This window comes from Heptranchias perlo, chromosome 33, assembly GCF_035084215.1.
Source record: "Heptranchias perlo isolate sHepPer1 chromosome 33, sHepPer1.hap1, whole genome shotgun sequence".
Lineage (NCBI taxonomy): Eukaryota > Metazoa > Chordata > Chondrichthyes > Hexanchiformes > Hexanchidae > Heptranchias > Heptranchias perlo.
The window spans coordinates 1,660,836-1,681,332 of record NC_090357.1 but is presented as its reverse complement, the minus strand read 5'-3'; the positions used below and the strand labels follow the sequence as shown (position 1 = coordinate 1,681,332).

Here is a 20,497-nt window from a genome sequence, read left to right as displayed (position 1 = left end):
TTGTTAGGCTTTATTAGGCTTACTGGAATTGAAAAGATAAGCTACATGATTGTTGGTTTAATCTTTGCACTATTATGCACCCACTTATCTATCAGCTGATTACAGCCTCCTATTTAATATAGATTAAAAATTTGTAACGTACTTTAGAGGTTGGGTGATATCATAAGGATTTAGGAAACCATGGAATGTGAAAAGGCCATTAAGTTGCTCCTTCACAAAACATGCACTGTTAACTCTACCATGGAATCCACTCCACACGAGGGAAAATATTCCCTGGCCCCAAAGATAATCGAGCAAAATTCAGAATATCTAGTCGTTTAATCCTTTATCTGTTGTCCGACAAAGATGACCCCCTTCATCCCCTCCCCAATATCCCTGAGCCCTACCCTTCCATGTCCCTGAGCCCTACCCTTCCATGTCAACAGCACAGGATCATTGAGTCCCATGGAATGTTTGATTATCTCTGTCCGTATTTATTACTAAAACTTTCAATTCTATTTATAACCAGATATTTATCCAGCTCATTTTTGTTTAGATAGTGGAGAATGATATATGGCGCGTCTGATCCCAGTACTGTTGGTGGAGTTGAATTAATAACAGCAGTGACACAGTCAAGGTGCTGTTAAGGATTAGTTGCTGCACCGAAGTGTATGAGGCGCTGAATGTTGTCATATTGGGTGGATTAAATTTCATATCATCTTGAAGTGTGATTCACATAATCTATTTTAAGCACTAGCTGGTTTTATTTTAACTAGTTGATATGAATTCTGTTTTCATATAATGGATGTTTGTATTTAAAAGCTTTTACAGTCCACGCTGTGTACACTGTTGTTAAAGGAAGCTGTGCATACAACAACGTACCGATTTTTTTTTATTGGTTCATGGGATGTGGGCGTCGCTGGCTAGGCCAGCATTTATTGCCCATCCCTAATTGCCCTCGAGAAGGTGGTGGTGAGCCGCCTTCTTGAACCACTGCAGTCCATGTGGTGAAGGTTCTCCCACAATGCTGTTAGGTAGGGAGTTCCAGGATTTTGACCCAGCGACGATGAAGGAACGGTGATATATTTCCAAGTCGGGATGGTGTGTGACTTGGAGGGGAACGTGCAGGTGGTGTTGCTCCCATGTGCCTGCTGCTCTTGTCCTTCTAGGTGGTAGAGGTCGCGGGTTTGGGAGGTGCTGTCGAAGAAGCCTTGGCGAGTTGCTGCAGTGCATCCTGTGGATGGTACACACTGCAGCCATGGTGCGCCGGTGGTGAAGGGAATGAATGTTTAGGGTGGTGGATGGGGTACCAATCAAGCGGGATGCTTTATCCTGGATAGTTTCGAGCTTCTTGAGTGTTGTTGGAGCTGCACTCATCCAGGCAAGTGGAGAGTATTCCATCACACTCCTGACTTGTGCCTTGTAGATGGTGGAAAGGCTTTGGGGAGTCAGGAGGTGAGTCACTCGCCACAGAATACCCAGCCTCTGACCTGCTCATGTAGCCACAGTATTTATGTGGCTGGTCCAGTTAAGTTTCTGGTCAATGGTAACCCCCAGGATGTTGATGATGGGGGATTCGGCGATGGTAATACCATTGAATGGCAAGGGGAGGTGGTTGGACTCTCTCTTGTTGGAGATGGTCATGTCCTGGTACTTGTCTGGCGCGAATGTTACTTGCCACTTATCAGTCTAAGCCTGGATGTTGTCCAGGCCTTGCTGCATGCGGGCATGGACTACTTCATTATATGAGGGGTTGCGAATGGAACTGAACACTGTGCAATCATCAGCAAACATCCCCATTTCTGACCTTATGATGGAGGGAAGGTAATTGATGAAGCAGCTGAAGATGGTTGGGCCAAGGACATTGCCCTGAGGAACTCCTGCAGCAATGTCCTGGGGCCGAGATGATTAGCCTCCAACAACCACTACCATCTTCCTTTGTGCTCGGTATGACTCCAGCCACTGGAGAGTTTTCCCCCTGATTCCCATTGACTTCAATTTTACTGGGGTTCCTTGGTGCCACACTCGGTCAAATGCTGCCTTGATGTCAAGGGCAGTCACTCTCACCTCACCTCTGGAATTCAGCTCTTTTGTCCATGTTTGGACCAAGGCTGTAATGAGGTCTGGAGTCGAACGGTCCTGGCGGAACCCAAACTGAGCATCGGTGAGCAGGTTATTGGTGAGTAAGTGCCATTTGATAGCACTGTCGACAACACCTTCCATCACTTTGCTGATGATTGAGAGTGGACTGATGGGGCGGTAATTGGCCAGATTGGATTTGTCCTGCTTTTTGTGGACAGGACATACCTGGGCAATTTTCCACATTGTTGGGTAGATGCCAGAGTTGTTGCTGTACTGAAACAGTTTAGCTAGAGGCGCGACATGTTCTGGAGCACAAGTCTTCCGCACTACAGCCGGGATGTTTTTGGGGCCCATAGCCTTTGTTGTATCCAGTGCACTCAGCCGTTCCTTGATATTGGAGTGAATCGAATTGGCTGAAGACTGGCTTCTGTGATGGTGGGGATCTGGAGAGGAGGCTGAGCTGGATCATCCACTTGGCACTTCTGGCTGAAGATTGTTGCAAACGCTTCAGCCTTGTCTTTTGCACTCACGTGCTGGGCTCTGTTATCATTGAGGATGGGGATGTTCACGGAGCCTCCTCCTCCCGTTATTTGTTTAATTGTCCACCACCATTCACGACTGCATATGGCAGAACTGCAGAGCTTTGATCTGATCCGTTGGTTGTGGAGTCGCTTAGCTCTGTCTATAGCATGTTGCTTCTGTTGTTTAGCATGCATGTAGCCTTGTGTTGTAGCTTCACCAGGTTGGCACCTCATTTTTAGGTATGCCTGGCGCTGCTCCTGGCATGCTCTTCTACACTCCTCATTGAACCAGGGTTGATCCCCTGGCTTGTTGGTAATGGTAGAGTGAGGAATATGCCGGGCCACGAGGTTACAGATTGTGCTGGAATACGATTCTGCTGCTGCTGATGGCCCACAGTGTCTCATGGATGCCCAGTTTTGAGCTGCAAGATCTGTTCTGAATCTATCCCATTTAGCTTGGTGATAGTGCCGCACAACACGTTGGATGGTGTCCTCAGTGTGAAGACGGCACTTCGTCTTCACAAGGACTGTGCGGTGGTCACTCCTACCAATACTGCCATGGACAGATGCATATGCAACAAGTAGATTGGTGAGGACGAGGTCAAGTCGGTTTTTCCCTCGTGTTGGTTCGCTCACTAGCTGTCACAGGCCCAGTCTGGCAGCTATGTCCTTCAGGATTCGGCCAGCTTGGTCAGTAGTGGTGCTACCAAGTTACTCTTGGTGATGGACATTGAAGTCCCCCACCCAGAGTACATTCTGTGCCCTTGCTACCCTCAGTGCTTTCTCTAAGTGGTGCTCAACATGGAGGAGGACTGATTCATCAACTGAAGGAAGTGGTAATCAGCAGAAGGTTTCCTTGCTCATGTTTGACCTGATGCCATGAGATTTCATGGGATCCAGAGTCAATGTTGAGGACTCCCAGGGCCACTCCCTCCTGACTGTATATCATTGTACCACCACCTCTGTTGGGTCTGTCCTGCCGGTGGGACAGGACATACCCTGGGATGGTGATGGAAGAGTCTGGGACTTTGGCTGAAAGGTATGATTCTGTGAGAGTGGCTATGTCAGGCTGTTGCTTGACGAGTCTGTGGGACAGCTCTCCCAATTTTGGCACGAGTTCCCAGATGTTCGAGAGGAGTACTTTGCAGGGTCGACTGGGCTTGATTTGTCTTTGTCGTGTCCAGTGCCTAGTGGTCCGTCTGGTTTAATTCTAATGACATTTTGTAGCGAGATTGTACAACTGAGTGGCTTGCTAGGCCATTTCAGAGGGCGATTAAGAATCAACCAGATTGCTGTGGGTCTGCCGTCACATATAGGCCAGACCGGGTAACATTTCCTTCCCTAAAGGACATTAGTGAACCAGAAGGGTTTTTTTATATTCGTTCATGGGATGTGGGCGTCGCTGGCGAGGCCGGCATTTATTGCCCATCCCTAATTGCCCTTGAGAAGGTGATGGTGAGCCGCCTTCTTGAACCACTGCAGTCTGTGTGGTGAAGGTTCTCCCACAGTGCTGTTAGGAAGGGAGTTCGAGGATTTTGACCCAGCGACGATGAAGGAACGGCGATATATTTCCAAGTCGGGATGGTGTGTGACTTGGAGGGGAACGTGCAGGTGGTGTTGTTCCCATGTGCCTGCTGCTCTTGTCCTTCTAGGTGGTAGAGGTCGCGGGTTTGGGAGGTGCTGTCGAAGAAGCCTTGGCGAGTTGCTGCAGTGCATCTTGTGGATGGTACACACTGCAGCCACTGTGCGCTGGTGGTGAAGGGAGTGAATGTTTAGGGTGGCGGATGAGGTGCCAATCAAGCGGGCTGCTTTGTCCTGGATTATGTTGAGCTTCTTGAGTGTTGTTGGAGTTGCTCTCATTCAGGCAAGTGGAGAGTATTCCATCACACTCCTGAATTGTGCCTTGTAGATGGTGGAAAGGCTTTGGGGAGTCAGGAGGTGAGTCACTCGCCGCAGAATACCCAGCCTCTGACCTGCGCTTGTAGCCACAGTATTTATATGGCTGGTCCAGTTGAGTTTCTGGTCAATGGTGACCCCCAGGATGTTGATGGTGGGGGATTCGGCGATGGTAATGCCGTTGAATGTCAAGGGGAGGTCGTTAGACTCTCTCTTGTTGGAGATGGTCATTGCCTGGCACTTGTTTGGTGCGAATGTTACTTGCCACTTATCAGCCCAAGCCTGGATGTTGTCCAGGTCTTGCTGCATGCGGGCTCGGACTTCTTCATTATTTGAGGGGTTGCGAATGGAACTGAACACTGTGCAATTATCAGCGAACATCCCCACTTCTGACCTTATGATGGATGGAAGGTCATTGATGAAGCAGCTGAAGATGGTTGGGCCGAGGGCACTGCCCTGAGGAACTCCTGCAGCATTGTCCTGGGGCTGAGATGATTGGCCTCCAACAACCACTACCATCTTCCTTTGTGCTAGGTATGACTCCAGCCACTGGAGAGTTTTCCCCCTGATTCCCATTGACTTCAATTTTACTGGGGTTCCTTGGTGCCACACTCGGTCAAATGCTGCCTTGATGTCAAGGGCAGTCACTCTCACCTCACCTCTGGAATTCAGCTCTTTTGTTGGACCAAGGCTATAATGAGGTCTGGAGCCGAGTGGTCCTGGCGGAACCCAAACTGAGCATTGGTGAGCAGGTGCCGTTTGATAGCACTGTCGACGACACTTTCCATCACTTTGCTGATAATTGAGAGTAGACTGATGGGGCGGTCATTGGCCAGATTGGATTTGTCCTGCTTTTTGTGGACAGGACATACCTGGGCAATTTTCCACATTGTCGGGTAGATGCCAGTGTTGTAGCTGTACTGGAACAGCTTGGCTAGAGACGCAGCTAGTTCTGGAGCACAAGTCTTCAGCACTGCAGCTGGGATGTTGTCCGGGCCCATAGCCTTTGTTGTATCCAGTGCACTCAGCCGTTTCTTGATATCACGTGGAGTGAATCGAATTAACTGAATACTGGCTTCTGTGATGGTGCGATATCGGGAGGAGGCCGAGATGGATCATCCACTCGGCACTTTCCGACAATCCGGTAGTTTCATGGCCACCATTACTGATACTAGTTTTTTTTTAATTCCAGATTTTATTTAATTGAATTTAAGTTCCCCAGCTGCCGTGACGGGATTTGAACTCATGACTCCGGATTATTAGTCCAGTAACATAACCACTATGCTTGTGGTTTTTTCTCTCCATAGTAGTACAAAGAGGATCGTAGAAGAAATGCACAGCAGTGCATTTGGTGCTTATCTGATACCAAATGGTCCAGGCAGAATATTTGATTTTTAAAACATCTCTTGATGGAACCATGTTCATAAGCCACAGATGTTGCAGGTGTGCAGCCGGCTTTGACTGCATTTCATCCAATGATTGACGAACAACATAAACTAACAGGAAATTATATTTTAACCCACTGGGTGCTGGTGAGGGACAGCTTGTATATTCTATTTGAGTTAAGTAACGCAACTGAACATTTCTCACGGCAGTAGCAGTGCCAATTAATATTACATACTACATGGTCTTCATTTATTACTTCGAAATAAGACTTTACATGTAAAGACTAATTTAATTTGGATAGGAACATAAGAATTACTAGATAAGAAAAGACCAAGGTCCATCTAGTTGTCTTCTACCATCCTGGCAGTTGCACGATGCAATAATGAAGTTGTTGATTAATCGTAGCAATCGATCTCTATGAATTAGACTGCAACAGACCCAGACCCAGACAGGAGATGAGGAAAACCCCCAGTGGTGGAAAGCTTTGGGAACCAAAGTCACCGTTCCTCTCTAGCATGTTACACTTACCATATGTTATGTCTCAAATTAGTCATATACTGTATCCCAAAATATTATTTTCTGAAAGAAATCTACATAATTTGAATGAATCAATACTATCTGCTTCCACTGTCTCCCTAGGGAGCCTGTTCCATAGACTGACCACTTGCTCACTGAAATAATGTTTCTGCAGATTAGTTTTAAATTTACCCCACTTCAAGTGTCCTCTGGTTCTACTGTTCAGGACAAGGAGAAATAAATTGTTATGGTCTACATTATCTAGTCCCTTCAGAATCCTTAAAAACAGCAACTATATCACCTCTCAACCATCTCTTTTCCAGCGAGGACATGCCTCCTCATAATCCAATACCTTCATCTCTTCAATCATCCTGGTTGCTCGCTTTTCTGTACCTTTTCAATAGCTGCAACATCCTTTTTGTACTGTGGTGACCAGAAACGTACACAGTAGTCATAAGTGCAGTCACACCAATGACTTATAAAGTGGCTGGATTACCTCACTCTTTTGGCTCAATATTGACCTTTTTAATACGTCCAAACATCTAATTTGCTTTACTCACTGTCACCAAGCATTGTTGTGATAGCTTCAATTTATTATCATTTAGGACCCCCAGATCTCTTTCATTTTCCATGTACATTATTTCCTATCCATTTGAGTAATAGGGCTTTCATGGATTTTTTTTTTGTCCACATGTGAAGCACTTTGTATTTCTCTACCTTGAATTTCATCTTTTGCCTGACTGCCCAATTCCCTAGTCTATTCAAATCCTCCTGTAGCTTATCCTTTTCACCTTTGAGTCTACCACCTTCATTAGCTTTGTATCATCTGCATAATTTAGCCATTGTGCTTGTGATTCCTAACTCCAAATAATTTATGAAGATATTAAACAAATGAGGTCCCGAAACAGACCCCTGTGGGTTAGGGTTAGGGTAACATTCTTCCAGGATGAAATATTTTGTAATGTATTCTAAATAGTTACAGCAGCTGCATTCCTTTTATTCAGGTACATTAAGAGATAACCAAGAAAAACAACAGCTAATAATCCTGGATGGGCTGTACCATTATTAAAGTTTGGATGGAGTTTGAGTAAAAGTCCTGAATTAAAACATCTTCATTTAAGTAGAACCATTTGGTACCAATAAACACTTTTTGGTTAAGAGTGTGTGCAAATTAGTTCAATTTTTTTAAGGTTTATATATTGGCCCTTGCTATAAAAACACGCACCCTCGACAGATGGCCAGTACAAGCAAAGAACTGCCTCACCCTTGTTACTTGCAGAATGTAACTGTAAATGTAACTGTGGTATATGAAAGTAACAAATTCGTTTACCTACACCGTATCAACTGTGGCTCAGTTGAAAGCATCATTGCCACTCAGTCAGAAGGTTGAGGGTTCAAGTCCCACACCAGAGACTTAAGTACAAAATCTAGGCTGACATTTCAGTGTAGTGCTGAGGGAGTGCTGCACTGTCGGAGATGTCTTCTTTCGGATGAGATGTTAACCTGAGGCCCCGTCTGCCCTTTCAAGTAGGCGTAAAAGATCCCATGGCACTATTTCGAAGAAGAGCAGGGGACTTTTCCCCGGTGTCCTGGCCAATATTTTATTGCTCAACCAACACTAAAAACAGATTATCTGTCCATTATCACATTGCTGTTTGTGGGACCTTGCTGTGTGCAAATTAGCTGCTGCGTTTCATACATTACAACAGTGACTACACTTCAAAAGTACTTAATTGGAAAGTGTAAAGTGCTTTGGGGCATCCTGAGGCCGTGCTTATTGGAACCAAATGGTTCTACTTAAATGCAAGTTCTTTCTTTACCTGCATTGGGTAAGGAAAACATTTTTCCAGTAGTCAAACACTTAAAAATATATTTCTGAATCCTTTCAGTGGAAATCTGCAAACCCTCCCCTGTTCTACAACCCAACGCTTCACTTGCAACATTGTAGCCTCTGATCAGAGCATTAAAAATTGGGAAAGATATCGTCTCCAACAGGTGAGAAAGGTGTCCCACAGTTACTAAATGATTAATCTGCCGGTTCATTGCGTTCATTAAAAATAACCTATTTTAGATCCCTGAAAGCCTGGTGGGTAAAAGCACTGGTGCAGCACTAATCCACACAGATCAGAAGGTCCAGGGTTAGATTCCTAGTCTATGCTGAGTTAACTGATCTCAGCCTGGATCGCAGTAGGGGTGTTACGGCTTACCTCTGCATCCGTGGGTTAGGGAGGGCAAAAATCAGCCAACATTCCTGCCTCATCACCATCTGGAAAGTGTGCATGTCCGGACATAGTATATGTCTGGACATTATGTGAGAATAAGAACATAAGAAATAGGAGCAGGAGTAGGCCAATCGGCCCTTCGAGCCTGCTCCGCCATTTAATAAGATCATGGCTGATCTGATCCTAACCTCAAATCTAAATTCATGTCCAATTTCCTGCCTGCTCACCGTAACCCCTAATTCCCTTTACTTCTAGGAAACTGTCTATTTCTGCTTTGAATTTATTCAATGATGTAGCTTCCTGGGCCAGCAAATTCCACAGACCTACTACCCTCTGAGTGAAGAAGTTTCCCCTCATCTCAGTTTTGAAGGAGCAGCCCCCTATTCTAAGATTATTGCCCCCTAGTTCTAGTTTCACCCATCCTTGGGAACATCCTCACCGCATCCACCCGATCAAGCCCCTTCACAATCTTATATGTTTCAATAAGATCGCCTCTCATTCTTCTGAACTCCAATGAGTAGAGTCCCAATCTACTCAACCTTACCTCATATGTCCGCCCCCTCATCCCCGGGATTAACCGAGTGAACCTTCTTTGTACTGCCTCAAGAGCAAGTATGTCTTTTCTTAAGTATGGACACCAAAACTGTATACAGTATTCCAGGTGCGGTCTCACCAATACCCTATATAACTGCAGCAATACCTCCCTGTTTTTATATTCTATCCCCCGAGCAATAAACGCCAACATTCCGTTGGCCTTCTTGATCACCTGCTGCACCTGCATACTAACCTTTTGATCTTCTTGCACTAGGACCCCCAGATCCCTTTGTACTGCAGTACTTTCCAGTCTCTTGCCATCAAGATAATAACTTGCTCTCTGGTTTTTCCTGCCAAAGTGCATAACCTCACATTTTCCAATATTGTATTGCATCTGCCAAATCTCCGCCCACTCACCCAGCCTGTCTATATCCCCCTGCAGGTTTTTTATGTCCTCCTCACTCTCTACTTTCCCTCCCATCTTTGTATCATCTGCAAACTGATATGTTACACTCAGTCCCCTCCTCCAAATCGTTAATATAGATTGTAAAGAGTTGGGGACCCAGCACCGACCCCTGCGGAACACCACTGGCCACTGGCTGCCAGTCCGAGAATGAACCATTTATCCCAACTCTCTGCTTCCTGTTAGATAACCAACCCTCCACTCATGCCAGAATATTATCCCCAATCCAGTGATTCCTTATCTTGAGCAATAATCTTTTATGTGGCACCTTGTCGAATGCCTTCTGGAAGTCTAAATACACTGCGTCCATTGGTTCCCCTTTATCCACCCTGTATGTTATGTCCTCAAAGAACTCAAGCAAATTTGTCAGACATGACATCCCCTTCGTAAAGCCATTCTGACTTTGTCCTATTAAATTATGTTTATCTCCTTAATAATAGACTCCAAAATTTTACCCACCACAGACGTTAGGCTAACTGGTCTATAATTTCCAGCCTTCTGCCTACTACCCTTTTTAAATAAGGGTGTTACATTCGCAGTTTTCCAATCTGCCGGGACCTTTGCCGAGTCCTGGGAATTTTGGAAAATTATTACCAAAGCATCCACAATCCCCACTGCCACTTCCCTCAAGACCCTTGGATGTAAGCCATCAGGTCCAGGGGATTTGTCCGCCTTGAGTCCCATTAATTTACTAAGTACCAATTCCTTCGTGATTTTAATCGTATTTAGCTCCTCCCCCCCCCCCCCCATAGCCCCCTGTTTGTCCAGTGTTGGGATATTCTTAGTGTCCTCTACCGTAAAGACTGAAACAAAATATTTGTTCAGCATTTTTGCCATTTCCATGTTTCCCACCATTAATTTCCCGGTCTCATCCTCTAAAGGACCTACGTTTGCCTTAGCCACCCTTTTTCTTTTTATGTAACGATAGAAACTCTTGCTATCTGTTTTTATATTTTTTGCGAATTTATTTTCATAATCTATCTTCCCTTTCTTAATCAATCCTTTAGTTACTTTTTGCTGTTTTTTGAAGACTTCCCAAACTTCTAAATCTTCTACCCTCCCACTAAGTTTGGCTACCATATATGTCCTTGTTTTTAGTTGGATACTATCCTTAATTTCTTTACTTAGCCACGGATGGCTGTCATTTCTTTTACACCCTTTTTTCCTCAGTGGAATATATTTGTTTTGAAAGTTGTAAAATAACTCCTTAAATGAACACCACTGCTCATGTACCGTCTTACCCTTTAATCTATTTTCCCAGTCCACTTTAATCAATTCCGCCCTCATACCATCATAGTCTCCTTTATTCAAGCTCAGTACGCTTGTTTGAGAACCAACCTTCTCACCCTCTAATTGGATATGGAATGTAACCATGTTATGGTTAACATGGTTAGAATAGGAATGGGCTCACTGAGGTCTTTTTTTTCCCCTCCTTCCCCTCCCCCCCCCCCCCCCCCCCCCCCCATGGTCAAATAGCTTGCATGCATTTGTTGCCTGGGCTCTATCATGAGTAATGACCCCATGGGCAACATTTCAGAGGGTTGTCAGCAATTTTGTAGATCTGTACCCTAACAATCATTAATACCTTCAGGAGAGGAAAAAAGGAGGTAAAGTTGATGGTAACATAGCTTCTTAATTTTTAATTTCTCTGCACCCTACTTCCCCCTCCCCCACCCTCCTCATGATTATGAGCTAAAATTCTAATGCATTATAATGACAGTTGTTTTAAGATTTTGAAATTCTATTAGTGCCAGCTCTTCTATGTTGTAGCTGGTATTGACTGAATTTGGCCGTTAATGTCTCCAACACTCTGGTTAATCTTCATGGGTGTCAAAGAGCTAGGAGGTTAGTTTTATACTGTTTCTTTTATGCAATCCAGACAGAAAAAAATCTAATAGTAGTCATCCAGTCGCTCCTGAACGGAGAAACCTCTTGCCTAGCCCTATTAGAGATGATATTAATGGTAAATGGATAGTCAGTGTACACAAAGAAATCAAAATTACTGCAGTGAGAGCCTCACTTTTTTAAAAAAACGAATGACACTCTGTACAGAAACCTGTCACTCAGCCAATGATCTAAAGCCTCCCACTGACTGTTCTATTTGTGCTGTGATAATATGCAGAAAGCAATGGAAGTCATTCGTAGTGAAATGTGACTGGACTGTGGATTGTGTGGCTTGAGTCCATCGATTGAATGTGCACTGCTTGTTCTTTCAGGGCTCAATTATAACAAAGCTGTGTGTCTATGTCAAGCTGAAATCTATCTGCATAATGTGAGATGGGAATAGATTGTGTTTATTCCATGAGTTTGAAATGTTTATTTCCCAGTCCAACAATGCAACTTCCTGAAGTGTAATAAAAGTTTGAATGGTCCAAAGTGCATTCTGTTACAAATCTAAAATTGAAATTGAATTTCTCTGTTAAATAAATTAAAATCTGGCATGCAAGTCAAACTTTATTATACTGTTGCTGTAGGTCAGCAATCTGTAACTCCAAGTTTTGTGCTATTAATGATAGGGGGATGTATGCACAAAGTTTGAGTCTAGCAAATTGTCTACTGTACAGAAGAGTGAATTTATTTATGGTCCAGTTACAAACTCTGTTGATTGAGATGTATTCTGATAAATACTCAAGTGGAGTCAAGAATAGCAAACCCTGATTCTTCAAAAAAAAATGGGGTGGAAGCAGAGGACTAATATATACTTTGCCCTAAAACAAAAGCAAGATACTGTGGATGCTGGAAATCTGAAATAAAAACAGAAAATGCTGGAAACACTCAGCAGGTCAGGCAGAATCTGTGGAGAGAGAAACAGAGTTAACGTTTCAGGTCTTGTTATGTTTCAGGACGTGAACTCTGTTTCTCCATAGATGCTGCCTGACTTGCTAAGTGTTTCCAGCATTTTCTGTTTTTATTTTATACGTTGTCATATGTCGTCTTATACTTAGCTATGTGTCAAAGCTACTCTTCAACATCTGATAACAGTGTTTACTTGTACAGTGTCATTTATGGGTGCTGCATAGTTTTAATATATTTCAATAACATTTCAAATTACCTTTACTTCTGTGGCGAATATTTTTGTAAACCAGTTTTTGTTAAATGAATCAATGCTTTTATTATTTTTAAAGATTAATTTATCCTTATTTTATCAAGTCTTATCGGACTCCTATGTTGTTCAGGGTTGGGTATAGTCACGGATATGTATGGTGTGCCCATTTACTACCTATTGCCATGGAAATGGGGCTGAGCTGTTTGGGGAAGGAGGGCATGAAGAGTTTGTAGCTGAGGTACGCAAACTGGCATGTGACCAAAATGGTGAAGTAGGCTCCCTGATAGTCTGAGCTCCAGTCTGTGCTGAGTTATCTGATCTCGGCTGGGGCATTGAAAGGGATTTTTTTTATTTGTTCATGGGATGTGGGCGTTGCAAGGCTGGCATTTATTGCCCATGCCTAATTGCCCTTGAGAAGGTGGTGGTGAGCCGCCTTCTTGAACAGCTGCAGTCCATGTGGTGAAGGTTCTCCCACAGTGCTGTTAGGTAGGGAGTTTCAGGATTTTATCTCAGCGATGATGAAGGAACGGCGATATATTTCCAAGTCGGGATGGTGTGTGACTTGAAGGGGGAACGTGCAGGTGATGTTGTTCCCATGTGCCTGCTGCCCTTGTCCTTCTAGGTGGTAGAGGTTGTGGGTTTGGGAGGTGCTGTCGAAGAAGCCATGGCGAGTTGCTGCAGTGCATCCTGTGGATGGTACACACCGCAGCCACGGTGCGCTGGTGGTGAAGGGAGTGAATGTTTAGGGTGGTGGATGGCGTGCCAATCAAGCGGGCTGCTTCGTCCTGGATGGTGTCGAGCTTCTTGAGTGTTGTTGGAGCTGCACTCATCCAGGCAAGTGGAGAGTATTCCATCACACTCCTGACTTGTACCTTGTAGATGGTGGAGAGGCTTTGGGGAGTCAGAAGGTGAGTCACTCGCCACAGAATACCCAGCCTCTGACCTGCTCAGGATGTTACAATTGGCCCCTGCATCTGGGTTAGGGAAGGGAAAATCGGCCAGGACTTCTGATTCTGCTTGCAATCCCGTGAATCCTCCTGAAAATGCGTGTATGAATGTTGGGTGAATGCAAGTTTGAGCTCTGCTGTGGTGTTGTCTGTAGTTAAGTAGCCATGCCAACACATACATGAATAATGTTAATTTGGGCAAGCTAACAGAGGATTATAGTCACTTAAATAACTGTGTACCTAGCAAGGAGTCAACACTTTCAGAAGATTTGGGGTGAAAAGAAAAATTGCAATACTGGCTCAGTAGCTGGAGTTGCTATTCTTGTGTATATTTAAAAAAGCTTTTGTTTATACGTTAATGGATTTGCCATATTAGCAACTTTACAGAGCTTTTAATTATTATTAAGAACACTTTTTGGTTATAAACGTCATTACTTAGATAAAATATTTCTTCTTCTGAACTTTCTTTTTCTCTCTCCTTTCAGACGACATTTGACCAAACTGTCACTGATATTCAGTCACATGTTGGCAGAGCTGAAAGCTATATTCCAAAACGGAGTGTTCCAGGGGGACATCTTCAGGATCACAAAAGCAGATGCAGCAGATTTTTGGAGGAAAGCTTTTGGAGAAAAGTGAGTTCCTTAGTTTCCAATCATTTCAATGTGATTTTCAGAATGGTGATAGAATCCTGATATCCTCCCATTCAAGAAGATTGCCCTATTCTTTTGCTATAATCAATCCGCTGGGCTTGTTGTCAATTTATGTACGGCTGTGTTTGGAATTCTGTACTCAATAGTCTCAGTGGGCAGGTTACTACTGAACTTCATAATGACCAAGCCACTGTTTCCAGGAGCATGAGTCAATTTCTGTGTTTTTGTTTCTCAGTATTATTTTAAGACCCATTGCTAAAAGGGATCAAGGAATATGGGGGAAAAAGCGGGAACAGGGTACTAAGTTAGACGATCAGCCATGATCATTTTGAATGGGGGAGCAGGGCCGAATGGCCTACTCATGCTCCTATTTTCTATGTTTCTATGCCCTCTGTTTTTGTTTCTCTCCCGTCTCACTCTTTTTTCAGACCTGTTTCCCAGCTCTTATTTTTCTTCCTTACCGGTCTCTTTCACGGCACGGCTCCAGTAATCTCCATGGTGGCCTTTCCCCCCGCCTGATCAGCCTGGCTCAGCTCCGGAGATTCAGAGATGGCTGTACTCCCACCTGACCACCTTGTTTCAACTCCAGAGATCCCTGCAGTAGCCTGTTCCCCCATCAGACCCCTCTCCCATCCACACAGCAGAATCACACACTTGAAAAGGAAACTGCTCAGGGCCATGAATGGGATGGACTTTTCAAGTGCAGAAGTGGGATTCGCTTTGTGGAAGCCACTGTTATTTATACTGCGAGCTGTTCAACTAATGGAGCTTCCTCAGACCTAATGGAGGGAGCAGAATGGCAGACTTGGAGCTTTCTTCCTCTTCCCCACCCCACCCTACCCCTCTGCTCTCCCCACTACTGCTCATGTTTTCTCCACCACTGCTTTGCTCCTGCCCCAAATACTATTGCCATCCCATTACTGCAAAACCCCATGAATGTTCTCCTCCCCTGCCCCCCCCCCACCCCCCCCCCCCCCGCAACTCCCCACTATTACTATACCCGTGCTACTTATCTAGAAGTGATGACATCTTCCTGTATATCCTGGGCTTCAAAAAAGTACACAATCCTAAAGGAAGCGGCTATAACCACATTTGTGATAGGCTGATGGACCATTACCCCTGAAGTTTACATGTTGAATTTCATCCTATTGGATATTAACCGTAACCCTCACCTCATTATATTATGCAAAATGCTGTGCTAATAAAGTTCATGTTAATGACTAAGACTAATTTTCAGACAGCAATAAACAGTAGGTGAGCAATCAACTAGTTTCTAGCCAATACAAGCCCAGAAAATTGCCTGGGTTCATAGGGTTTTGATAAATATAGTAGCATCAAATCCACGTCAAGTAGATAGAGCTTCATGTTTTTGTTCGAATTTCTTGGGAGTGTTTTATTAATTATAGCACGATGGGATCTTTTACGCCTAAGTAGACAGATGTGGGCCTTGGTTTAACATTGTATCCAAAAGAAAGCGCCTCTAACAATGCAGTGCTCTCTTGGTACTGCACTGAAGTATCAGTCTAGATTATGTGCTCAAGTCCTGGAGTGGGGCTTGAACCCATGACCTTCTAACTCAGAGGCATGAAGAACCAGTAGATATCAGTTCTAGTAACTGACAAAAGTTATTGTTTTGCAATAGAAGAAAACTGCCCACCAGCATGATAGAAACAGAAAATGTGATCGTTGTACCTTACACACAAGTGTTTGTTTGGAAGCAGTTGTTAAACCGCTTGCAGAAGCAGCTTCCTGGGTGTGGGAGCACAGAGCACGCACTGATCCATCAGAACAGCTGCGCTCCCACTCTCACCGTCCTTTCACAAAATGTACTAATCTCTGTTTAATAGTCTGAGGCTTAATTTGGACTCCTTCATTTGCGAAACAGAGCCGTGTAGTGGCAAACAATGGCTATATTTGTCTATGAATCTGTAATAGTGAAGAGATGTCAAACATAAAGAAATATTAAAAAAAATACAAGTTGAAGCACTGCTCTCCCCAGGATTATAAAGATCTGTTTAGTATTTTAATTTTTCAGTGGTATTATTTTACATTTGTTTACTATTTTGTAATTGCTAATCTGATTTGACAAAAAAAAACACATGAACGTGGGGAAAAAGCCGTAAATTTCCTGTATCAGTTGCGTAATTGAGACCTGCTTACTGTGGTTGAATATAGCGGACTAGTAACTACATTCCTGCAATCTTTGAGGGAGCTTCAAAATAACAATGTAGTCTCAAAGACAAGCTGAGAGGTTTATATCATTGCTATATGGGGTGTTAATCAAACCCCAAAAAGAGTGTACAGTTCCAAAGGCTCTAATTTAATTGAAAGAAGGTTGCTACTGACCTTGAGAGGATATAAGGGTGAGCAGACAAAAAGGTTTTTGGTATTAGGGATATAGGTTGTAATGAAAGGTTAAGAAAATTAAGCTTGTTTTCCTTTAGGGGGAGGGGCAATATTTTAAGGTGATCTAAATTTTCAATATTTATAATGCTATTTCAGAGTCGATCCAAACAAATTATTCATCGTGGAGAAGGGTGCAAAAAGTTAAAAATTAAGAAGTTAGAAGAAACCAGGAATGATGGGACTAACTATTATACATATAGACTTCTGGAATTAATTACCAGTAAAGACCATTGAAGGGGGCGGGGTAAATGGGTTCAAGAAACAATTTACTTATTTCTGGAGCGAATGATTGAGGGATATGGTGAGAAGGTTAAGATCAGTCGAAAATGGACGGACTTATTGGGTCTAATGGTCTTTTCTTAACCATTCTCGTTTTCTTGCAGCAAATTCAGAATAACCATAAATCGAACAGGGATATTGACATTCTAATATAAAAGGGTTGCAATAAGTCTGTTTAAATGGTATGTACTGCAGCTGTCCATAAAGTTTTATGTATTTTTAAGGAAACATTTGGACTCTTAGCTTATGTTAAACTGATCATAGAAATTTAAGGCTAAACGCTTTTATGGCAGGAGCTCTTTACTGCTGTCATTCTGGAGGCAATGTTAGAGTATCTATTTTTGAAGTTGGTAACTATACTCCTACAAATGGTAACGAATCCAGTATAGTGGTCATGCCAAATAGTTATTTTAGCTACGTGTTTAACAGTAGTTATCAGAATTATAGACTTAATGACCGCAGTAACTATCTGGTGGTAATCTAAAAGTAGAACCCTGAGTTACAGTCTCCTGTAGAATCTGTGACAGCAGACATGCTGTCAGTGTTTGGTTGTAAGGACTGGCAGTACTCTACAGATTGTCATTGCGTAAAATAATCATTACTTGTTTTAAACCATAGAAAAAGTACAGGGGTACACTTTGGGATATGTTGGATATGACATTTATCCCTCAGCCAACACCAGTAAAACAGATTATCTAGTCGTTATCACATTGCTGTTTGTGAAACCTTGGTATGCTCAAATTGGCTGCCACATTTCCTACAGTACAACAATGACTACGCTGTAAAGCGCTTTGGGATATCCTGAGGTTTTGAAAGGTACTACAGAAATGCAAGGCTTTCTTTCTTTGTTTATACAAGGGGCAAAATGACTGAATAAAGCACCAGCAGCAAAGTCGCAAGCATGACATGATGTTGGGTCTACATGGTGATAGACATAACAATAGATTTCTGTATATAGCATGGATATAAATAGAAATAAATGAACTTTTTAAAAGAAAGATAGATTTTTGGACTCTAAGGGAATCAAGGGATATGGGGATCAGGCGGGGAAGTGGAGTTGAGGTCGAAGATCAGCCATGATCTTATTGAATGGTGGAGCAGGCTCAAGGGGCCATATGGCCTACTTCTCCTATTTCTTATGTTTTTATATTCTTAAAGCAGAGAATAGGTCCAAACATTGGAATGCAAGTGACTGCACCTCTTCACCAGCACTATGCTGAAAGGGTATTATTCAGGTTGACACTTGGGACAAGAGTACTTTGTGCTTTCCTTAGTATTGCTGTTTAATGTCAGGACATTCCAATTAAAATGGGTCAGTTGAGGACCTAATCTGCTGTATACAGGACCCACAGTAATATATTGACATCAGCAAATGCAAGTTCTGTTTAGAACAACAAATTTACTGGTTTTGTTCCTATCATTAATGTAACTGCAGGGGCTGTTTATAATTCCTTAGTTTGGGTATTCTGTTTATCATAGCAGTCCGGTTGTTAGAGGAATGTTTGTTGTCTGGCTCAGGACTTTTCCCAGTGTCAGTAAAGTGTCATATGGCTCTATTTAATTTTCAGCATGTTCTGCTTTGCCCATATATGGAATGGAACTTGTCCAATCCATTCATATTTCATGGGCTGAACAATGTGGTCATAATATAGTGTGCTGCTAACAGCAATTGATTAACATTCATCATTTTTTGGGTTGGCCAGATGTCTCAGATGTGCAGAAGCGCATCACCATTCTGATGGGAGCTTTTTTACATTGATGCTTGTTAAAGTTTGGATAGCAGGAGAGCACAGCCTTTATGACAGCTCTTCACATTTGCACATATACACACAAAAATGCAGGTCTGTGATTCTGCCACAGGATAACAGAGCCAGTGTTAATACAGGGAGCTGGTGACCAGGTGCCACTCTCTCAAATCTGAACTAGACAAATGGAAATGTAAAAAATTACCCAAAAGAGTCTCCAAACCAAGCTGTTGAGAAATACAATCAAATAGAGCATCTGTTTGTCTGACGTGGAGCATCCACTCTGCCTATATAGCTTGGGTATGGGTTGGCAACAGGCAGGGCATACCATAGCACTGTGAGCTTCTGTTGCTGCTTTAGCTAGGCCCATTATCTTCATTAGCTTGCAGGTTTATCAGGTACCGAGTGGGAAGAATCTCAGGCCCCAGTGACTGGTCCATCCCTCGATTCCCAGGCTGGCTAGGGTACTGTGAACCTTACTGGCTCAGGTATTGTACAACCAAGTATGCAAAACATGTCATTTCGAAGCCAGTTTGATTCCAAAGACACCCCAAATTACTATTTTCGTTCCCCCACCCCTATTCACAAGTGTGTATAGTCACTTGCCGTGGTTACCTTGCAATCATCATTCATCTTTCAGCATGAATACCACAATGCATCAAGTACACAGGTTTCACTGGTTGCCAGCATCCACTGTGCTGCCCACTGTTGTCATGAATACGCCCCCCACTCCACTATCGATTTCCTGTTATCTGTGGCCTGGAGTAATTTCAAGACTGTTGTTTGCTCAGGTAAACTTTGTTGCTGCAACTTGATGTAATTTGAATCTTCCATGAGATCACTAGGTTCTAATTATTCCAATTTATCTACTGTCTATGTATTTGCATTTATTTTATAGCTCAGTACTTAATCATTCAGAACAAAGAATCCTTTGTGAAATTGTTGGTGTTCAATTTTTCAAATTTGTGGCAAACCTATTGAACAAATGCTATTGTGCTTCCAATAGAAAGCTCTTATTAAATTTGATAGTAGGAATCTATCTTTACTCCAAAACTTGATCAATCAGGTGTGAAGTCAATCTGCACATAATCATTAAACATCACATTCTATAGATTAAGTTTGTGTCTGAACTTATTAATAAAGCATTTTTGGTAGATTTGTTTCTGGATGTCCCATAAGGATTTTCTTTAATTTTCTCCTCCCTTCAAAACTGGCGTCATCACCCCCTCCTCAAAAGACTAGCCCTCGGCCCTTCGATGCTTGAAAGCTACTGCTCTGTTTTCAATCTCCCTTTCCTCTCCAAAGATCTTGAATGTGTTGTTGCCTCCCAAATCTGTTCCCATCTTTCCTGCAACTCCATCTTGAACCTCTTCAATCAAATTTCCATCCCTGCCACAGCACTGAAACAACCCTAACCAAATCAGAAATGACATCCTCGTGTTATGCTCTTCCTGCTCTATGTGGGAAATCAGGGACCCTTCCGGTGTCCCTGACGACCATGTGTGCGGGAAATGTATCCAGCTGCAGCTACTGACAAACCGCATTGCGGCACTGGAGCTGTGGATGGATTCATTATGGAGCATTCGCGATGCTGAAAACGTCGTGGATAGCACGTTTAGTGAGATGGTCACACCGCAGGTAAAGGTTGTACAGGCAGGAAGTAAGTGGGTGACCTCCAGGCAGAGTAAGAGGAGCAGGCAGGCAGTGCAGGGGTCCTCTGTGGCCGTCCCCCTCTCAAACAAATATACCGCTTTGGATATTGTTGAGGGGGATGACTTATCAGGGGAAGGCAGCAGCAGCCAACTTCCTGGCACCAGGGGTAGCT

At 43.3% G+C, this 20,497-nt stretch overlaps 1 protein-coding gene across 1 annotated transcript in view; it reads left to right on the top strand.

Moving 5' to 3' along the window:
• Window positions 1-20,497, top strand: part of cbl (Cbl proto-oncogene, E3 ubiquitin protein ligase) — a 174,282-nt gene that overhangs the window by 74,576 nt on the left and 79,209 nt on the right. The window contains exon 3 of the mRNA XM_067970839.1: window positions 14,078-14,224. Within this exon, the coding sequence (XP_067826940.1) occupies window positions 14,078-14,224 (147 nt within the window). The remainder of the gene's footprint in view (window positions 1-14,077; window positions 14,225-20,497) is intronic.